Source organism: Equus quagga, chromosome 8, assembly GCF_021613505.1.
Source record: "Equus quagga isolate Etosha38 chromosome 8, UCLA_HA_Equagga_1.0, whole genome shotgun sequence".
Lineage (NCBI taxonomy): Eukaryota > Metazoa > Chordata > Mammalia > Perissodactyla > Equidae > Equus > Equus quagga.
In genome coordinates, this window is record NC_060274.1 from 111,470,859 (window position 1) to 111,493,563 (window position 22,705).

At 37.8% G+C, this 22,705-nt stretch overlaps 1 protein-coding gene across 1 annotated transcript in view; it reads right to left on the reverse strand.

The window, feature by feature from the left end:
* CHCHD3 (coiled-coil-helix-coiled-coil-helix domain containing 3) overlaps positions 1–22,705 on the reverse strand; it is a 269,319-nt gene that overhangs the window by 40,031 nt on the left and 206,583 nt on the right. Inside the window, exon 6 of the mRNA XM_046670687.1 lies at positions 15,600–15,670. Coding sequence (XP_046526643.1) covers positions 15,600–15,670 — 71 coding nt within the window. The remainder of the gene's footprint in view (positions 1–15,599; positions 15,671–22,705) is intronic.

The window sequence follows — 22,705 nt, forward strand, 5'->3', positions numbered from 1 at the left end:
TGAAGGGGGCGGAGGGGTGGGGTGGAGTGGGGGAGAAGAAGTAACCTGCTAGAACAAGTCTATTGCATTGTGTGAAGGATATCTATAAAGACTATGCCCAGTAGAAATTTTGCCCACACGGGTATTTACTATTTCATTATAGCTATACTGACATTATGAAATGGAAAAATTAAGAGAAGTCCCAATAAGTTAAAAAAAAAAAATCATGAAAACCAAGAACCACAAACAAGAGAAAATGAACATATTGTCTGGTATTTGCTATAGCAAAACCTGTAGCATATAAAACCTTCCTTTTTTCTTAAATCTACTTCCCAGATACTACATCATACAAAGGGGAGGGCCGGCCCCATGGCACAGCGGTTAAGTTCGCGCGTCCGCTTCTCGGAGGCCTGGGGTTCGCCGGTTCGGACCCTGGGTGCGGACATGGCACCACCTGCCACGCCATGCTGTGGTAGGCATCCCACGTATAAAGTAGAGGAAGATGGGCACAGATGTTAGTTCACGGCCAGGCTTCCTCAGCAAAAAAGAGGAGGACTGGTAGTAGTTAGATCAGGGCTAATCTTCTTCAAAAAAAAAGGGGGGGAATTTTATGTCATGAAGTACAAATAGATGTATCATTAATAAGAATGGATCAGCTTTCTGAAGAACGTGGCCAAAAGCTTAGCCCTCAAATCTTTTAAAGATCTAGCCTTAATGCACTCTCTGGAGCAACAATCCTATTTTCTTTGCATCATCAAGTTCTGAGAGCATCTTTTTCATTTGTCTTGTCGTCAGTTAGAAAGGTGAAGATGTGTATACATTTTGGTTTTCAATTCTTCTATTAAATCAGCTTCTCAGTGCTTCAGTTTCCAAATGCTCCAAAAGAGGTATGGATTGACATTTCTGCCAAAGGACAATTTTTTGGTCTGTAGTTTTTCCCAGAGTTAATGGAAAAAGTTCTACCACTAATCTTCTCAATTCACCTCTAAGGAATTACGAATGAGCAGCAAAAACTGCAAAGGTTGTGCCAAAATGTAATATTTTTAAATTACACAAGTCAAAAAAGCTGAAAATTTTCAAGAAAAGTGCTTTCCTTTTCTTTAAAAAAAAAAAGGAGGCTTGGAAAGCCAGATTTTGATTCATGCTGCAATAAAACCTCTAAGGTTAAGTAACCTAGGCCTTGCCAACTCAAACCCCGAAAGATCCCTGCAGAAACTGACCCTCTGTAGGGTTGAGAGTGCTTACTATATGCCTGGAATTTTACCTACATTATTCATCACCCCTTATAACAACAACATGACGTGTCATATATACATTTCCTACATCAGCAAAAAGAAGGCCAACATAAGTGGCCCAATGCCACATAGTCAGGAGGACTGGTCATATTCAAACCCCAACTATGTTAGGGAAGCAAAAGTTTGTTTCACTGCAGCCTTTTTTTTACTGGTCAAAAAACAAACAAAAAAATCATTTGAAACAGAACCTGAGTGCCTGTCAGTAGGGGGTGGGCTCAGTGAACTATGGTAGATCAATGCCATGGAATACTATGCAGGTATTTAAAAGAATGAGTTGGATTTATTATGTGTTGACAAGGGGGATATTTCCATAATAAACGTAAGGTTCAGAAAATACATATGGTATAATCTCACATTTTTTGTAAAAATAAAACAAAATCTATGTTTATTAATGTTTCTGTGGATAGAGATAAATGTGGAAGGATGACTATCAAACTACAACTTCACACACTTTACTTTTAAGGAGATGATCTGGAAGAAAAGAGGAAAAGATTACATTTGCCTTGTTAACAAAAAAAATAGTACTACCTTGATAATTAAAAAAAACCAATAGCCATTTATTAATTTCATATTCTTTTCCCTACACTAAGCCTCCAGGAAGGTATCAAAAGGCAAAAGTAGATCACAAAATGCAAATGGGAAGGAGAAAGAATACTTAAAAAGCTCGTTTAATAATACTAGGATCTTCAGGTGGACTAACAGTAGAAAATTTACCTAGAATGTGAGCTAATTTTATATATCTTGGGTGCATACAATCACAATTACAGACATAAACCAAAAACTGTACATCCAGATAGACAACATCTGAATAAACCACACACAATTTGCCTCTAACACATTCTTTGCAACAATATGCAGAACTTGGTACCATGTGAATTCTTAGGACACCATTCAAAGAGATCACGGTTAGGAATATTTTTAAAAGTTCACCACTATACCATTTCGATCCAAAGACAATCGCATAAAATGGACCGCAGGGACATGCTAAAATGAGGAACCAGCCCACTGACTCTTGGTGCCTTATCTCCTTGGGGCTTTCTCTGCTAAAATGCTCTAAGATTTCCCCAGACAGTATTCCATGAACCAAACCTTTCCTGAACTCTCCTTTCCCCATCTTTTCAATCAAAACTACTATTTCCTATGTCCCATTCTCTCAAGGCCCTGAAATTTGCTAAGAGATAATTAATATAGTAGGCTAATATGTACTTATTTTTGAATGGATATTATAATGTTAACATAATAATAATTAATGATACAGCAAATTGTGAGTATTATAATATGCACACATATTTATGCACCAAATATCATACTTGCATATTTGATAGAAGATGTGTAGAAACAATGACCAACTCAAAAGCCATAATTCTAATGGTGAGAATTATAGGCACCAGGGATGGGTGACAGAGAAAATTATTCCTAAGTTATGTAGAACTTTTGGTTGAATCCTCACACTCTATTAATTCAGCCTTTCAAAACTGGCATTTCAAGTCCTTCAGAGTCTGACTGCAATCTTCCTTTATGGCCTCATATTCCATCACACCTCCCCCCATGTTCATTCCAACCATTTCTAGTATTTGATTCCCTCTTCATGGGAAGCAATTCTCTATCTTCTTACCTTAAGAACATCTCAAGGTGAGAAGACCCAAGCTTATGCTATTCACCTCCTCCCACAATCCACATTCCCCTCTTTATTCCTACAGTGTTTTGTTTGCGCCTCTGTATCAGCATTTACCACATTTTAGTCACTTTTGTATTAATCTGTCTCCCCATGTATATTGTAAGTGTTTCGAAGGCAAAGATCACGACCTTCTTCATCTCTGTATTTCCAGTTTATAAAAAACACCTGGAATGTCTGAGATTCTCAACAATTTTTCTTGAACAAATGCTAAAGTTATAATTCCTGTATCAGGTTTTGACACTTCTACAGAAAAGCTATACTTCAACAAGACCTCTCACGGCAGCGACTCAAACTTATATTTCTGTGTTTACAGTGTCTATAGAGCATGCAGCAAAGAGAAACTGAAGGATGGCTGCACTGATATTAATGATGATAAAGTTCTCCAAAGCAAAGTTGTCACATTCATACCTTTCAAAATAGACATATGTCACTGAGCTCTTCATTGGGGAAGAAACCAAAGGGGACAGTGTGTCAGAATCCACTAATTGAAAAGAACTTCCAGGATAGGGGAGTTGACGAAATGGGTCTGCTGGCAAAATCCACTATCTCAAATTCAAAGACTTCAAAAATACCCCCAAACCAACATCCAGCTAACCAAACCCAAACGACAAATGATCTAAGTAGTGACAAAGCATTTGATTCCTGCCTCTTGTCAACCAACCAGGATGTCTGAAAGATGCATTCTATACCTAGTAATGTCATTTTCTTCTTTACATTAGCATCTCTTGTATTGGAGAAACACTATCATGAAAAGAAAAGAACTGGTTAATTATGAGTAGTATCAAATGAGCTGTAATGGAAGTGTTATGAATGTAAATCAGCGAAGCCTGATGCAGAAAACAGCAGCATCTGGGCGTGCAGCTTGCAAAGTAATGAGACTGTGATGATGCGCTGGCACCCGGCTTTGATCACTTCATCTTGTTCAAGAGCTCTGCTGGGGAAACAAAGGTGAAAGGCACTGACCTCCTTCCCACAGCTTGCACAAGCACGGAAAATGGTAACAAATCAAGGATTGATCCCCTTCTCTCTTCTCCTTGCCAACACACCCCTTTTTCAGAACTGATGGTTTCGTAGTTGGGGGTCCAGCATAAAGCAGGCTGAGCAAGCTTCTACCATATGAAGTGTCGTGTCTGAACACGTCTACAGTAATTGGCAATTCATTTTTCATCCTGAAAGCAGAAGCAGGTGTATGCTACCTTCAAAATCCCAATCATAAACCACGCTGAGTGTGCCTCTCACACAGGCAGCTTTGTTGAGATCTATGCCAGTGGCAGGCTGGTGGACTTCAGAGTCTCCACAGATGGATGTGTCTCACAAATAAATGGGTGTTTGTGTAATCTCAGAAGCACAAGAGAACAAAATGAAGAGCAAATGGCAGCACATAAAAAAAAAATCCCACCACACAACAGCAGCCCTTAGTCTTTCTTGTGTTAATACTGTAATTGGCAAATAGCTGACTTCTTTTAAGATCCCTACAAAACATGTTTAACATACTGAAAAGGGAGGTTTCAGTCCTTGAAAAGGAGTATAAAGCCCGAGGTACCACCGCACAGCATTTCTTGCCAGCTTCATCAAGAAATGGTAGCTGAGGTGACTTGTGAAAGGAGCCAAGAGCAAGAACTCCCCTTAATGAGCACATCTATCAATTTTCAAGGGACACAGTTGATTACCAGCATTTAGACATACATACTCACAAAAGGAACATGGCAATTTAACGGTTGGCCACTGAATGAGAAAGCACATAAAATAGTTTAAGGCAGCCATGTGAGCAAGCTGGGGATGCCTGGCGACACTTTAACATGGGAACATGTGTGCTTTCGTTTCAACACGTAGGGAAGGGCCAAGATGCAAGCTTTTACAAGTTTTCAAGCATTTTGCCAGGACTCAATACATAGAATGAACAAATTGCTGCCGAAGATTATTACATTAAAAAGTACCAGTGTAACTGTATAAATGTTTCATTTACAAATTTATTAGTGCCAACAGGTCAATTTTGACTTCTAGTGACCCTATGCACAGGAGAGTGGAGCCCTGCCTGGTCTTTTTGTGCCATCCTCTCACCTTCCGGCGCTGTATCAGACAAGGCATTGCTGCTACTCATGGGGTTTTCATGGCCAGTTTTTTTCAGAAGAGGGTGGCCAGGTCCTTCTTCCTAGTCTGTCTTAGTCTGGGAGCTCTGCTGAAACCTGTCCACCATGGGTGACCCTGTTGGCATTTGAAATACTGGTGGCATAGCTTTCAGTATTATAGCAGCCACGACCGTATGACAGCCGACAGACGAGTGGTGTGGGTCCCTGGGGTGCCAGCAGTGAAAGTGCTGAATCTTAACCACTAGAACACCTTCATTTAGAAACACCACCTTCAAAATCTCTTTATGAAAAATAACTTTCAAAACTTAACCAAGCCTATCTACCAGACTCTAGGCTAACAAGGAAGAGAGCAAATAGGCAAACATAATTTAATAAGGGGAGAAAAGTTAATTGTTACATAAATAAATAACGCAAGGTTTACTCCTATTTCTATAGCAGTGAATCATACTAAATGAACAGCTCTGACTTTCAGATAAGGATTCAAATTCTAATGAAAAAATACAATTATGGATAGAATTAGTTAAGGCTGTAATTAAATTGAAGAAATTTATATTACTTAGGACAAATTACAATTAGAAGTTGGGTATTTTCAATATTTTGAGCATTTTTTCCTAATTAAAATTAACAGGGCCAGCTGGGTGGCATGGTGTTTGACTTCACGTGCTCTGCTTCAGCAGCCCGGGGTTCACAGGTTTGGATCCCAGGCATGGACCTAGCACTGCTCATCAAGCCATGCCGTGGCAGTATCCCACATGAAGGAGAGGAAGATTGGCACAGATGTTAGCTCAGGGCCTATCTACCTCACAAAAAATAAATAATAAAAACTGATTAACAATGAATTTAGAATGTTTTAAATATAATTAACATTTAAAAAATGCAGTGATCTTAAGGGTTTATATTGTAGTAAAAATTGTATATACCTGTGTAATGATAGCCCAGAAAACAAATATCCCCAATGCCTCAGAAACTTGGCTTGTGTCCCTTTCCTGTCATGTCCCCCTCTAACCCCAACAACCATCTTCTGATTTCTATCAGTACAGACTAATTTTTCCTATTTTTGAACTTCATATAAATGGAATTACGTAACAGATACTGTTTTGTGTCTGCCTTCTTTTTGCTTAACATAATGTTTCTGAGATTCATCCATGTTATTACACGTATCAATAATTTGCTTTTTAACTGCTGAATAGTATTTGACTTTATGAATATACCATAATTTGTTTATCCATTCTCTCACTGATGACCATTTGGGATTTTTTTCTAATTTTTGACTACTATGAATAACCTGATATGAACATATGTGTACAAATCCTTTTGTGGATGTATATTTTCTTTTCTCTTGGGTAAGTACCTAAGACTCGAACTGCTCGGTCATAAAGCAAATGTACATTTAAATTTATAAGAAACTGCTAAGCTTTTTAAAAGTGACTTTGCCATTTTATACTGCCACTAGCAAAGCATGAGAATTCTGGTTTCTCCACATCTTTTCAGACAATTAGTATTGTCAATCTTTTTGATTTTCACCATTCCAATGGTTTTAATTGTCATTTCCCTGATAACTAATGATGTTATTAGCACTTTTCATGTGCTAAATGGCCATTCTTCTATCTTCCTTTGAAGTGTCTGTTCAAGTCTTTTGCCTATTTTAAAAATTTTCTTAATAGTGTCTTAAGACGAATAGAACTTTTTAATTATGATAAGATCCAATTTATCAATTTTTCCACTTTGCTTATGTCTTAAGAAAAATCAAAAGAGATAGAAGTAGGAATCCTTGTTAGACTGAAACCATGAGAGATGATTTATTTGGTAATTATACACTCAAACGAGCAACGAGAAAACATGTTTAAGTACAAGTATCCTGAAAGTCCTGGTTTCAATTTTAGTAACATAGTTTGACCAGAGGCACAGTAAATGGGCAACTACATACATCTTTCAGTTAATTATCTGGCTGAAAGCAAGGGAGGGTTGATCGCATTTGGAATAGGCTTACCAAACGACAGAATGACAAAACAGACACCACAATAAGGCCGAACCTATACAATTTCCCAGAGACTATCCTAAGAGCTGTCATTTTTAGGTGTAGATAATTTCTTTGACACAACTTTTAACCATGATCAAGACTTAAGATGGTTAACTTTGTAGCTTTGATACAAGGATAGAATTAAAAATCGACCTCTTAGAAGTCTTCCTGGACATTTTAAAACATGGCAGGTCAGTCAGACAATAATTAGCTCTAATTGGCCCTCCTACAAGCTTCACTGCTTTCTACCTGGAGCTGAGTGGCACTCAAAAAGCAAAATAATTTTTTCTTATCTTTGAAAACATCAAAGGAAAATCAACGAAATTATTTCCAACTGGATCCTTTAAAAAGTAAATGAACTCTAGCTGGAATCAGCAAGAGGAAAAACTTAGTAGTCCTAGTTAGATGTATCTTTTGGGAACTATGAGCTGTGCAGTTAGTTAATGACTCAAATAAGCAAGGATCAATAAACAAATTCCAAAATACCATGTACCCTAGAACTCAAAATGTTCTCATTTAAGGTATTACAATCCAAGGAAAGAAACAAGCTATCATTTCAGCAGAATCTTCATTTATCTAACTAATAGTGTGCAATTAATATTTCATATAACCATGTAGGGTATGCTAGATTCTTAATGGATTGTATTGATTTGGAAGAACGTTCAATGCTAATGTTCCTGTAGGGGAAAAGAGAACGATTTGTTATCTCACACGGAACAAATCACAAATTCAGGAGTTTCTGGCCACAAACCTAATGGCTGCAATAAGGCTGGCTTTGATAATTTACATGTAACACATAAACAGATTATATTAAAGGAAAGAAGATGCCCAGAGCAACCCAGACAAACCCCAACTGACATGGCTGGGACAGAGAAGAGAACTCCAGGCAGCGGATTTATGATAGGAGGTGGCTAACTGGCTGTACCTTCGGCAGCTCGTGTCACCACGTGAGGCTCCTTTACACACCATGTGGAAGTGATGAGGAATTTTCTGCAGTGACCCTCTTGACCTTGCGACCAACTGCAGATGTTCATGCAATGGCTGCAGCTTGCACTCTCTTTTGTAAAATAAAAAATACTGTTTATGGTTTACACCCCTGCTCTGGCCCTTTTGAGCCCTACACTCCAATCAACTTTGCCATCTTGCCCTGCCCTTTTCTGCGGACACCTTTGGACTGAGCGGAACGTTGTGAGGAACAGTCAGGAAGTAGAGAAATGATGCAGATGGAACCCAAACTCCCAAGTGGTATTACTGTTTCTTGATATTTACTTATTCTCTAAGAAGAATAAGTCTGACAACCCAACCCAAGGAATAAAAAGAAACTAAATAACGATCTACGCAGATCTGATTAGAAGGACTCTAGGGCCTGGTGCCATGGCCATGTGGTTAAGTTTGCATGTTCTGCTTCTGCGGCCTGGAGTTCGCCAGTTTGGATCCTGGGTGTGGACCTATGCACGGCTCATTAAGCCATGCTGTGGAGGCATCCCATATAGAAGAGCTAGACTGACTCGTAACTGGGATATACAACTACGTGCTGGGGCTTTGGGGAGAAGAAAAAAAATTAAAAAGAGGAAGATTGACAACAGATGTTAGTTCAGGGCCAATCTTCCTCACACAAAAAAAAGGACTCCATTCTTAAAGGGGAGAAAAACATTAAACACCTAAAGTTTCTTTACAAATCCAATTCTACATGCCCATGATAAGAAACATTGTCAAACACTGGGGGGTTCCAAAGCAGGTCTCACTTTCCTTGGAACTACTTTGTTGCTGGTGGGGTGGGGACAGGGACGGGGGAGACAAATTCATAGTTTGAGAGGGAGCAGACTACTCTCTACATATCCCCTGATGAGCTACAGAAAGGGCTGCCACACCATCTAGAACATACCTAAAACAGCAACCACTGCCTTAGAATGGAATAAAACACAAGTCCATTTTTAGATGAGGACCAATGACAACTTTTTCATTCCTTTTAAACTTTTAAACCTTCTCAGTTTGAGTGCCCTAAAGAGAATGGCAGTTAGAATTTAGATTTTACAGATGGAAGAGACAAGTCAAAGACGTAATAAATAACCTGCCTGAGGAATTGGGTGTTCTAAAAAACCAAGACTATGTTTTAGCCAAATGTGCATTTGCCATTAGCTCCATATAACTAAGAATCTTCTTAAGCTTATAAACATGGTTCTTCAGTTTCAGAACTGAAATCTTCCTCCAGCAAGACATCCACAAACTCTAGAGGGTTCATGAAATATTGTGGACGTTGACAGAGGTGAGCTCATGTCTAGAAAACAGAAAACAACAAATAACCCAGAATTTCTAAATAGGTAATTGTAACCAAGCTTATGCACGAAAGGTACAGACATATTTACCTTGTCTAGAATTTTGCCTCTTCAATTACTAAGTCTCTTACTGAATAATCAAGATGGTACTTGGCTCCAAGGACCATAGGGAATAAAATGTCACCACTGCAGCTGCTATATTTCCTGCTCACAGCCCTTCAAATTAAAAAAGGGGGAAGAAAGGCCCAGTACAAATGCAGAATTTAATTAGTTAGTAAAAGCCCAAATCCTTGCCCGAAGCCCTGTTCTTCCTGTAATATCGCATTCTTTTCTTCTTGTGTAAACTTTTCATTATAAAGGAGACATCTTTATAATACAATAACTCTAGTTATAATGTAACTGCTGGTAACATAACTCCTGCATTAGAAAAGGCAGCATGTTCAAGTAATGTTGTTTTAATACAATTTGTGTTCAGCAGAAACCAAGTCAACTTGGTCATTTAGAATTTGATCAATGTGAATTAGTGTCTTACTGAGATAAACCATTTGATCATTTAGAAATTGATCAATGCGAATCAGAGATAAAACATTTATCATGTACATGTGGTATATCAGAGCCATTCACGCAGAACTAAAGTAGGTTATAAGTAGACATCAATGAGTGTTAGAGACGATGTGCAGGGTACCTGTCAGCTGCAGATACAAATATATGTACAACAGTATATAATTTTAATCCTTTTGATAAGGCAAGTTTTCAATAAGGCAGCTGCAGTCACTGAAAAATTGCAGGAGCTCAACTTTGGAGAAACTGGAAAGAGAAGCACAGCAAAACTGAATAGCTCGAACTTTTGAAATAAGTTTTAATTAAAAGTTTAAGCAGAAAGGTAAGTAACATAAATTTACTTGACTAAACTTCCAAAAGAGTTTTAAGACTATTAATCAGAGTAAACTTTGTACCTGCAGTACAATTAGTTCTATTAATCTAATATTTCCAAATTGAAGTCACATTGACATTCAGGCACACTGGCTTATGCATCTAACAGAATTATAAATTTGCCAGTCAAAACCTTATTTAATTATTTTACAGCCAATTAAGCAGGATCTTTAAACACTGTTGCTTAAAACTGTCCATGATCCACATGCGTTATTACAGAGCGCATGAGAAACACCTGCTGATAGCAGTGGCACACCACCCTCGGCTTCACTGACTCATTCCTGCTATAGCTGTTAAAATCACACGGGCAAAAGAGAAACGAAACCCTAATAAAACCAAGGACATTTTAAAGTTAAAAGATTTTACATTGAAGAAAACCTTTGAATATATAGTAATACTTAGAAAATCCATTTTATCTGTCAAGAGTTTTGCATAGCATTCCTCGGATACTCTAAAATCACCTAAACTTCTTCCACAGAGTAACTAATCTTTTAATACGTTGTGTATGAGGCCTCTAACATGAGCCTCAATTTCTAAGTCAGGTTTCAACAACTTCGTTCAAGGATAACAGCGAAAACCCCTTCTAAAGACTTGCACACAAAGGAGAATTACCAGTTTTCATATATTTCATAGAATCATACTCCTTTACAAGTGCGTCATCTCTCAAAGAAACTGAAGTCAAGGCAAAGTCAGACCTCTCATGAAAGCATTCCAAAAGTATTTTTAATAGATCTACGTCACTTCCCACATACATATTTTCTCCTTTATGGAAGACAGAAACTGGCCACTTCATTATCTAAAAGGACAGCATGGGAATGAAATAGCAATCGTCTTTAAAATGCTTGTTGCTTGTTTGATATTACATTGTCTTCACCAGGTTTACATTGCCTTTAAAATATTTCACATTTCTTTGATATTCACCCTACATTTGCTTGGTATTTTAAAAACAATTTGTGAGTACATAACACTCTAGGAACGACGTTTTCTTTCTTTAGGTGTGGAATACCGGCTCTAACCCACCCAAAGAAATCTGATTCTGATGCTGACCAAGAAATAGGGTCCTCATGGCATCCTGTCTGTAGTGCTCTGACGCATCCCTTCCTGTGCTGTGCTGCCATGGGTGCTCTGTGTGCTGGCTCCTAGCTGGGCTGGGAGCTCCCTAAACATAAGAACTCATTCTAACGTTTTTCTGGAGGGTTTAACATCATCTAGATTTTGTTTGGAAACACGTACATAACTTTATCCCATGATGCATAGTTTCATAACTTGAGTTGGACATAATAACATTATTACAATATATATCATATATAATAAAAATAAAATCTAATATCTATTAAGCATTAACCTTGTTCTAGACCTGTGCTAACCACTATCAATGCAACATTATTTAATATAGTATTTTGTTTAATTACCTATATGGTGGCAAATAAGGATTAATACAGAACGTAATTTTCAAGAGCTATAAAACACGGTCCTAGCACCATATAACTAGGAACCAGTACCATAAGTTGCTCTACTTAACAGATAATAACAACGGGTGATAAAGGCAATAGAAGACCCTACTTATCTCCTTCACAGCTGTGTATTTAGAACTCAGCACAGGGCATGTCACATAGGAGTGTTATGAATGAATGGCGTGTTGATAAAATAGGAAAAAATATTCCATTAAATCTAAAGTGTTTTAATGGTTTACTGACAACATTTTAAACTGAAGGACTGAAGTGTGAGTTAATATTTAAGCATCCCTAGAATAATTCCATTAGCCGTCCTGGCAGGATGCATCAATGTGGCTGGGGTTCATCATGTGCTGCCTCAAATGCTCTTAGCTTGCTTTCTCTTTACAGTGATTTTGTGTGACCCCCTATCAGGTGTATAATATTGCCCTTGAAATTGCAATTTAAAAAGCTTCCATCTCCTGTAACCAAGATGCACCCAAATGAATCCTTCCATCAGATAAAATTAACTAAATCTTCCTCAAAGTCCTTCAGAGCTTGTTACCAAGAGGGACTGCTGAGATCAGCTCTGTCACGCTATGGAAAGAATATCGTATACTAACTTGCAAAAGATTGAAGCAGTCATGATTATCCGAGATGGCCAAATTTCTAAGGAGAAACAAGGTTCCACTGAGTAATCTCCGTGCCTTGAGACGGTAAGCAACTCTTCTAGCCAAAACACTATCACTTCTCAGGTGTGCAGTTAATGAACTCATTGCAAACTGAACTACAGCATTCTAGGAAGTTCAGTCTAACAAGTAGCAGCTGAAAAAAATGACATAATGAAAGCCACTCTGACAAGCTAGCTCCTGAAATTCCTCCACTGCATGTCAAACCTGGGTTTTTGTTTATACTGGAGTTACCACAATGGCAAAGTCTGAGGGCAGAGTCCCCAAGACTGTCCGCACGTCTGACATTATCTGCAAGTTCAAGGGGTCCCCAAACCACCCTACACATCAATAATTCCCTAACAGAACTCACAGAAGTCACAGAAAGCCAGTAAACTCAGTTACTGCTTCTTATGGAAAATGATGCAGAGAATCAGCCAAAGGAAGAGATACACAGGACAAAGTATGGGAGGGTTCCAATGCAAAGTTTCCATTGTCCTCAGGATGTGCTACCCTCCTGGTATCAATGTGTGACAATATGTACAGAGGATTATCAACAAGAGGCTCACCCGACTTCCATGGCCAGAGTTTCATTGGGGCCTCAAGACACAGGTTTGCTTGATTACCCACATGTCAAATTCAGTCTCTAGCACTACTTCCCAGAGGTTGGGCTGATACCGCAGGACCCAATGGGCCCATCACGAATAAGATGACACTTGTATCACTCGGAAATTCCAAGGGCTTAGACGTCATCTCCCAAGAGCTGGGTCCAAAGGCCAGACTTCTCTTTGAGAACCAAATTCTTTACTATACCAGATGAGAGTAGGGTCTAATAAAGAATATCTTAAAAAGATAAGAGAATGATGCTTCTGAGGCTCTCATTAAAACTAAGTCTAAGGTACAGGTTCAGGCTGTGTTGAAGAAGGTAAGTCATTGTGACATTTGTTTTTGTGCTCCACGTAGCCTCTCACTCTCCAGTAGGCTAGCCCAGCCTGAATGACATGGCAACTGGGCAAGATTTCAGACAAGAGATTCTTCTCATCTAAAACCAGATTTCTCTCTATATATAAAAGCAAGTTTCTACCAATTTTCCACTCTCCTACACTCATATTTCTGGTTCTCCTTTGCCCCTTCGATCCAAGCGTTATGGGCTATATTGAGTCACCCCAAAATTCAGATGTTGAAGTCCTAATACCCAGTATTCTGAAAGAGTATTGGGACAGAGGGTTTTTAAAGAGGTAATTAAGTCATTTATAAGGTAATTAAATTAAATGAAGTCATTAGGGTGGGCCCTAATCCAATGTGACTTATAAGAAAAGGAAATTAGGACACAGATGCGGAGAAGGAAGACCATGTGAAGACCCAGGGAGAAGACGGCCATCTGCAACCAAAGGAGAGAGGCCTCAGAAGACACCAACCCTGCCGACACCTTGATCTTCCATTGCCAGCCTCCGGAACTGTGAGGAAATAAATGTCTGTTGTGTAAGCCAGTCAGTCTGTGGTACTTTGTAACGGCAGCCCTAGCAAGCTAATACATCCATCAATTACTAATTCATGCCTAATCTTTCAATGATTTTTTTGCATCTATCTCTTTCTTTTCTCTTTCACTTAGAGAGACTTCTCATCTGTTACTTCCGCTTCTTGTTTCTCATGCCTCTAATCAAACCTCACATACATAGTCAGATTAACATTCCTAAAGGAGCACAGACATCAGGGTACTGACTTGGTCAAATGCCTTCCAATGACTTCTTGTTAAATGAAGAACAACTTTTTAGCCTAACAGCTAACGAATGACCCTACTGACCTTTCCAATTTTATCTTGCACTAGTCTCCCTGAGTCAAACGATTGATCTTAACTAATCTGTCATCCACCCAAAATGGAGCATGATTTTCCTCCTGAATACCTTTCCTTTCTACCTACTCAATATTCTTCTTTAAGCTTCGACTAAAATATCTTCTTTATGATGACTTCATAGATCATTCTAGTCAGAATTGATCTCGTTTGATTTATCTTAAATTTTAGTTATCTGTATAGTTATCATCCTACAATGCAGAAATACTCAGGGTGCCAAGTCAAAAGTTCTTATAGTATAGAGACAAAAAGGGTAAAGAAACGTTACTTTATCACTAGGGAGAAAAATAAAAAAAACATAACTTTAAAATACATAGGTAGAGTATCTTTTAAAATCAAATCTACATCCAATTCTATCTCTAAGTTCTTAGGATAGCACATTAATATTTAAGAGTGAGATTTGTGCCCCATTCTTAGAAAGTCTCGTCCTAACTGCCCCTAGTGAGATAATTTACTAAGGAAGACTGGAGTTTTTGTCTATTTAAATAAACCGCAAACCATCTTTAAAAAAACATCTTTTTTTTAAGTCAACATTAAGATAACACTAATATCCATTACCGCATAAATTACACTATAACAGAAAGTAATAATGTTCTACCTTAGGGTTTAATCATTCTATCAAATGCTTATAAACATGTGCAAGGAAAGAGGTCAGAGCCCAATGCAATCTTTTAACTAAATCTGTCACAACACCTTTTTTCGCTTCACTAATTTATGCATGTGCTATTAACAGGGGTTACACAATAGAACTATTTATACACTCAGGAAAATTCTGAATGATGTGTTCTTACCTAATATGAGAAGTGGCAGCAAAGGGAAAGTACAGGGCTAGGGGTCATGGACACTTTGATCCATCAATTACAGAACATTCATTTAAACATTCCAAGGATTAACAGAGGTAACAATTTAATATTGCCTTCATTACCAAGGGCAAGGTAAAGTCTGTGATCTAAATGCTTTCAAGGTACATATGAAGAAATGAAAACAGCTTAAATATGAGAAAGGTGGATACCCAAATCTGGACATGCCCATCATTTCATTATACAAAAGTGAATGGTTTCTATGTTTCTATTAATAGTGATAGCAATTTAACATCAGCTTCATAAACAAGGGCAACCTCTCTTATATATTACTCCAAATGAAAATTCTATTACCATTGCTTTCAATTTTCCCTTAGTTCATAAAATTGAGCTGCAACAAGCTTTCATCAAATGCCCTTTCTTTGCATCTGAATTCCAAGGATCCATCTCACCCACCCAACACCCTTCCAAGTATTCCAGAGGGCTACATAACCGTCTTCTGTTCAACAAGCAATAAGGTTGTACTTTCATCTTGTCAAGAAGAGTAAATAATTATAATACTATTAAAAACTTACTTAAACTTTGCTTCCACCTCTTCAGCAGCTTTCTGATATTGTTCAGTGGTGACTTTGTAGAACTCTGAGCTCTGTGGATAAAGATTGATAGTAGAATTTTCATTATCCAAGAGGACAAAATGTGTATAAGACTTACAATTACAAAAAAGTACACAAAATTGTGTTTCACCCACTCAAGCAGGAGAGAGATTTCTCAAATATGCGGCATGGAAACTTATAAAATTACACGTAAAGGTATCCATTTAAATAATAGTACAGTTGGTTGTAATTACAGAGTAAACTTTCATAGTTATAATTCATCATTATTTGATCCTTCTGAGAAAATTCCTAAGATATTTTTGAAAGACTATTTACATCTCCCTTATTTGGAATCTACCACTGCAAGATCAAAGGATGCTTGAGACTGAACAATGAAATTCACACATGTAACATTTGCCTATTATTTCAGTGTTCCACCTAGCATATTAAATGATCATTTCTTTTTACACAGTGCTTTTGTCCTCAAGATGGATACTCTATGGAATAGAATGTGTTCTCTCACCTCCACGTGACCACAAGACCATCAATATTTATAATAAATTAATCAGTAAAAACAAGGGGGCAGATTTAGGTAATTTTTACATAAAAAATATTTCCAGGGGCCAGCCTGGTGGCACAGCAGTTAAGTTTGCACGTTCCGCTTCTTGGCCACCTGGGGTTTCGCCGGTGCAGACATGGCACCGCTTGGCATGCCATGCTGTGGTAGGTGTCCCACATATAAAGTAGAGGAAGATGGGCACGTTATGTTAGCTCAGGGCCAGGCTTCCTCAGCAAAAAGAGGACTGGTAGTAGTTAGCTTAGGGCTAATCTTCCTCAAAAAAAAAAAAATTTTTCACTGTTACATGAATGAACAGACAAAGCAACACAAATTAAGTTGCAATAGCAAAGTAATGCCTTTCCTGGGCAGCAAAATTAAAAATTATCCATTCTGGCTGGCTACTCTGAAACCCATCTTACTGCAGGGAGTGGCCTAAATGACCCTATGACCCCTCAGACTCAATGAAGTCCTGTAAAACGCATTGCAGTATAAAAGAACTCAACACAAGACAGTGGTTTATCGTGCACCTTCATTCCCTAATCACTCAGGGTTCACATGCATGACTTGGGGTAGTTTATTTTTTAATAAATCATTGTTGGTTGGTGAGAAAATGAAAATGAAATCCTCTTCACACCAGTGACCCCTTTGCATTTAACAATCCGGGTTGCCCAATGACAGTCACATCCAGGTTTGTTGGATGTAGATAAAATCAATAGGTATGTGATTAGACAGCAGACTCAGGGTGACTGCAGCAATGGACAGGTCACCATTTGAGATGATGAATGGCTCTCTATCAACCTAGAGTCCTATACGACGCTAACATTTACCATAATCTTATTTGGGCTGCGATTTATCTTTCTTGCACCTGATCAATAAAGATGAACAGAACAGTTGTAAAGATCGATTGTAATTTTTTATCATTTTCAAGCATGAAGGTGCATTTCTGACATGAAGACAATATTCTAAGTGTACTGCTTCTGCATTTTTTAAAATTGCAATTTGAGTGATCAACTGCACTAGTCCATATGCCGAGAGGTTTTAATTCATCTGTGGGTCTCAAGCTATCAAAAAGCCATTTGTCTTCTCACATATTTTAACTTCAGGTTGTGTCACACCTTCCTATCCATTCTACTTATAAGATTTTTCTTTCCTTTAACACACACACCAGGCCTGACATGCTTTTTTGCAATGTTTGGTTTAAGCTTTACTTCGAACCCTTCTAACAAAGAGGGCAGCAAAAAGGCAGTTACTAATCCACCACTAACACTGATGAGACTTTTTCCCCATCTTACTGTGATGACCTGTCACGTGGGCATTATGTTACTGAATTATCTAATAAAATGCTGGCAAAAAAATAACATTTGATTAATACTGTCACTTATTTTACGCATTGAAACTGCAATGTCTGGACAGAACGGGACTAGGTTAAAAGATCTGGTTTCTGGTTTTGTTCTGTGACCTTCAGCAGGTCCTCCAACCTCTCTCAGCCTCCTTTCCAGGGTCCCTAACCTGTAAAATACAGATGATACTAGCCCTGCTTATCTCTGTCAAAGCTCTTGTACAAATCAAATAAGAGAGACAAGAGAGCTGTGAAACCTGCTGAGTGTTTTTGTAGAGTAAGATCAACATCCAAATAAGATAATTTTAGAGGAAAAGAACTAATTTGTGCAACCCCATTCTGGGTACAAATGTGAAATGATCAAAAGTAAATCCTAACTAAGCTTTCTAACAGAACGATGCACAAAAGCAAGAGTTCTGCCATAATATAAATTAGTGAGCTTCCCTCTGCTTGGCAACGCCAAATGCAGGCAAAATTATTACTCATTTTGTCAAACTTTCCCCCAGGGTGTTAAGCACAAAAAACCTGTACCTGTGTTGGCTGCAAACTTGGCATATAATTTCTAATATTAAAGTTTTAGGCTTTATTTATGCTCCATATTTCCACCTCAGTGCCCAGTTTCCCACATTGCATAGATCTTTCTAACAAAAGTCCCCAGGAGGCAATGCCATATAACAACTAAGTGAATAAACACAAATGTGCCCAAGATCTGTATGTAGACATTACTTAATTTATTTCAGTATTTACTTATTCATTCAACAAAATTAAATCCTTATTATCCCAATAATGTTCATCTTGGGGAATCAGATCCTCAAGAAGCTTTCCATCTGATACAAGAGAAAAGAAAAATTATTACAACGGAAGGTCGCAAAGGATAAGTTAGAAGTTGCGGATAGTGTTACCGGAGTTCAGAAAGAAGTAAAGATCTCTCTTAGTCTCAGAAAACACTTTTAAAAATGAATACAGAAATAAATAATAAATGAATAACACTCTCAATATGCTTGCTAGCAGGAGAATGGATAAATACTGAGTATTCATACAGTGGTGAAAAAGAATGAGTTAGACATACAGGTGGAGCAAAAAAAGCAAGTTGTAGATATGGTAGGGTGAGATTTATGTCAAGTTTGGAAAAGAGCAAAATAACAAAATAGGATTAGTAAATAGCAAGTTCCATTGATTATCTCCAAGTGGTGGCAGTTTGGTGGTGGTGATGGAAGGGGATGAGAGGGGCAGAATGCCCTAAAGGAAGGGAACACAGTGGGGCTTCACTGCATTGTTATATTTCTTAAAATGAGGTGTACACAGCTAGTTGTTACATTGGTTATAAATACTCTGTAATATATACAAAAATTGTACTACTCTTCTCCCCCTCCCAAAGGAGCTAATTAATAACCACCAGTAATCTAGTTTGGCTAGAACATTAAAATATGTGTGTGTGGGGGACACATGCTGAAGAGGTTGGCTAAATCGAGATTTTTACATACATTCTTGAATGCTAAGTGATTGCAGAATGTTCACACATTACTAAATAAAAGTGCTTTTTTTCAATTTTGTACTGTGAAATAATTTTAGACTTACAGAAAAGGGGCAAAAATAGAAGGTTCTTGTATATCCTTCACCCTCGTTCCCCTCATGCCAGAATCTTAGATAATCATAGTACAATTACCGAAACTAAAAAATTAACAATGTTATACAATACAATACTACTAACTAGTAGTAACTAAATTACAGACTTTATTTGGATTTCTCCAGTTTTTCCACTAATGTCCTTTTTCTATTCCAGGATTCAATCCCAGATCCCATATTGCATGTATTTGTCATAGCTCCTTAGTCTCCTCTAATCTATGACAGTTCCTCGGTCTTTCCTTGTCCTTTATTACCTGACACTGCTGAAGAACACTGGTCAGAAATTTTGTAGAATGATTCACGATTTGGGCTTATCTGATGTTTTCTCATGATTAGACTGATTCTATTATGCATTATTGGGATGAATACCACAGAAGCAATGTGCCCTTCTACCCCAAACTGCTCCAAGAAAACTTTGGCTTCAGACCACGCCTACCAATGCTGCAATGTTCCTGCTCTGAACGGGAAGAAATAGGTAGTAGATGTACCATAACTTTGAGAAAGGGTGCTTTTGTTATCTGTGTTGTCTTGAGATGGTAATAGGTTTTATATGCTGCTATTCTTGTTTACTAACTATAAATTACTGCTATTTTAATGTATCATTATAATCAAATTTGTTATTTGGTCAGCCCTACAGTTTGTGGCAGTATGATACACATTCATTGTATTTTTGTCTGATCATTTTCGAATAGCCAAATTTTAAGACCTGTATGGTCTGTGCTTCAAATAAGCAATAGCCACATTCTTGTTTTCAAAGAAGGTGGAGATTATATATATTTATGTATCTAAATATGGCCGTACACAAAGCAATTATATATATATATCGCCTCCAAATTTTGTTGATATACTAAGTTTTCATACCGTATGGGGTATGGGAGAAACAAGCTGGTGAGATGACCTTAAGAAGAGAACCAAGAAGAGCAGGTAGAGAAAGTTGCCCATGACCTGATAAGGTGGTCTTTTGATGATTGATCACTTCTTTGTGTATGGCCATATTGTTTCTAGGCCTGTAAGGTCCTTCACGGCCTAAAATTTAAAGATACCTTCACTCGTATTCATTCTGCAGTTTCCTGCTCCAACAACAACAGGTAAAATACTGGGCATGATTTGTCCATTGGTACTACAGATTTGTGGCAGGTAAATGTTACTTAAATCAAATATTAAAAGTCTAATTTATTATTTCCTTCAAAGCATAACTTTTTATTGTTTGATATAAGCAAAAAACACATTTTCCACCAAGACTTTCTTTAAGAAGGCAAATTCAAAGTAGAATAATAGTATCTTTTAGATGTTTTGGCACTACCAAAAATCTGATAAAGGCTTGTCTTCTTTTGTCAAAGATAAGTGAAACAGGAGTCCCTTGGAGGTGAACTATCCCCAAAATAACACCATAATTCTAGATCTGGGAGATGTTTCTGTCACCCAAATTAGGGGACAAGCCATCACTGGAAACAAGAAGCATTTTCATTTTGTATATTAAAACATCTTCCAACCCAAGGCACTAGGGACCAATTACTACAAACACAGCCAACAAACTGAGTTGGGGAGATTAAGCGTTCCATTGTACACAATTTTTAATATATTTCATTTAAAACATGAATATGTTGCCCACAGCACTCTGCACTTAGGTGCGCAATTTCTGGCAGAACAGTGTGGTGGAGAAGAGCATGGACTTCAGAGTCAGACGGCTGAATAATGGCTCCACCCTTTTGGAATAGAACACGTACTTCACCCCAAAAGTTGATTCATATCTGTAAATTGGGGAGAGAGTAACAATAATGACCTAATAGGATTCTTTGGGGGATTAAATATGATAATTCATGTAAAGCTTTTTGACTAGTACCTGGGATTATAAATAGCAAGCATCATAGGAATGTTACCTATTATTTTTAGAAATTATTTGAACAGTAAACAATAATATATATAGTTGGTAATTTTTTTCAAAAACTATTTTAATAAAAATTTAAAAAACAGAAATCTTTCCTTCCATTAAGCCAATCATCACTGAATTTTGCTTACACTGCTAATCTGTTTTATTTTTCTGTTCCTTGAGATAAATGGGAAATGTGAAGACAATGGCTGGGCAGTGTTAGGAATGTTAATGGCTGTGAAAAAAAGAAAAAAAATATATATATAGTGACACTAACTAGCGCATATAAAAATCAAACCAGTAATATTTTACCTTATCACCAGTGAAATCCAATTAACTATATTAAATAGCAAAAGTACTTTAACGCCAGGACTTCCTAGGGCTTTAATTGTTATTATGCTTTGTAAATCTCCAAGATGAGAAATCTTGTTCATGATGATTCCCAAACTAATTTCCTCATGGAACCTTTTAATTGTGGAGCACCCTAAGGGAACAGAATCCCCTTAAATGGTCCATGAAAAACACTGGATTAAAGAAAAGCCCAGCCACTATTTCAATCCTGTACTTCTTGCCATGCAACTTTTCCTTTCTCAGAGCAACATTTTCTTACGGGTTATTTTTAAAACTAATGTTCCAAAGATGATAAAAGAGTAGAAATTGGCAATATTGGAAAATGATTCCAGAACTGAGGATGACTGATGGCATTAGTTTTTATTAAGTGCTAACAAAAAAACCATGCTATTATCTTAAACTTTAGAAAGTTAAGATGAACTCCTTTAAGAAAGTTGTTGCTGTACCTCTCCCTTGTTCCCTCAGAGCCCTGTGGCAGACTGCAAAACTGGCCCCAATTCTTTACTCTTTTCTGTATTCATGCCCACTGGTGTCATGAGCTTCAGCTTCTCTCATCAGGAAGGACTGGAGTCCATTTTCTCACCCTTTCAATCTGGGCTGTTGCTTGTGACTTGTCTAGCCAAGAGAACGTGACAGAAGTAACAATGTGTGAGTTCCAAATGTAAGTCTCTCTCGGAACCCAGCCCAGGTGCCACATCAATAAGCCCAGGCTGGAGAAGAAGAGACTGCAAGTCACCCGGGCCGAGGCCAGCCGACTCAGCATGAGCGAGCCCAGCCAAGGCCAGAAGTGCCCGGCTGTTAGCAGCCCAAATTGGTGACCTACAGAATCACGAGGTAAATAAACGGTGGTTGTTTTAAGCCACTGAGTTTGGGGGGGGGTTGTTATACAGTAAAAGCTAACTGATGCTGTCCTTTCTCCGTGTTGTCATAGCACCACAGACTTTCATCTAAGCACTTACGACATTGTACTGACAACATACGTTTTTGGGTGGTCTCCCCAACTAGTCCATAAGGCCCCTAAAAGCAAGTATCTCGTCGTATTTGTCATTAGACTTAGAGCACCCAGCCAAGTACATGACACACAAAACTTACTGAAATAATGTTAGAGTAAGACTAAACTGCATTCCAACTTTTGCTCTTATTTAAAACAGGATGGGATAGACATGTCTAAGGTAAAAGAAATAACACAGAGAAGGTGCAAGACTACATTTATAATATATCTCCTACAAATTGTAACAAACACTTCAGTCTGCTATGCCACATAAAAAGGAAATGGGCACCACTTAAGATTGTGTCCAATTGCAATAACAGCACAATAAGGGGTTTATTTGTCTTATGTAATA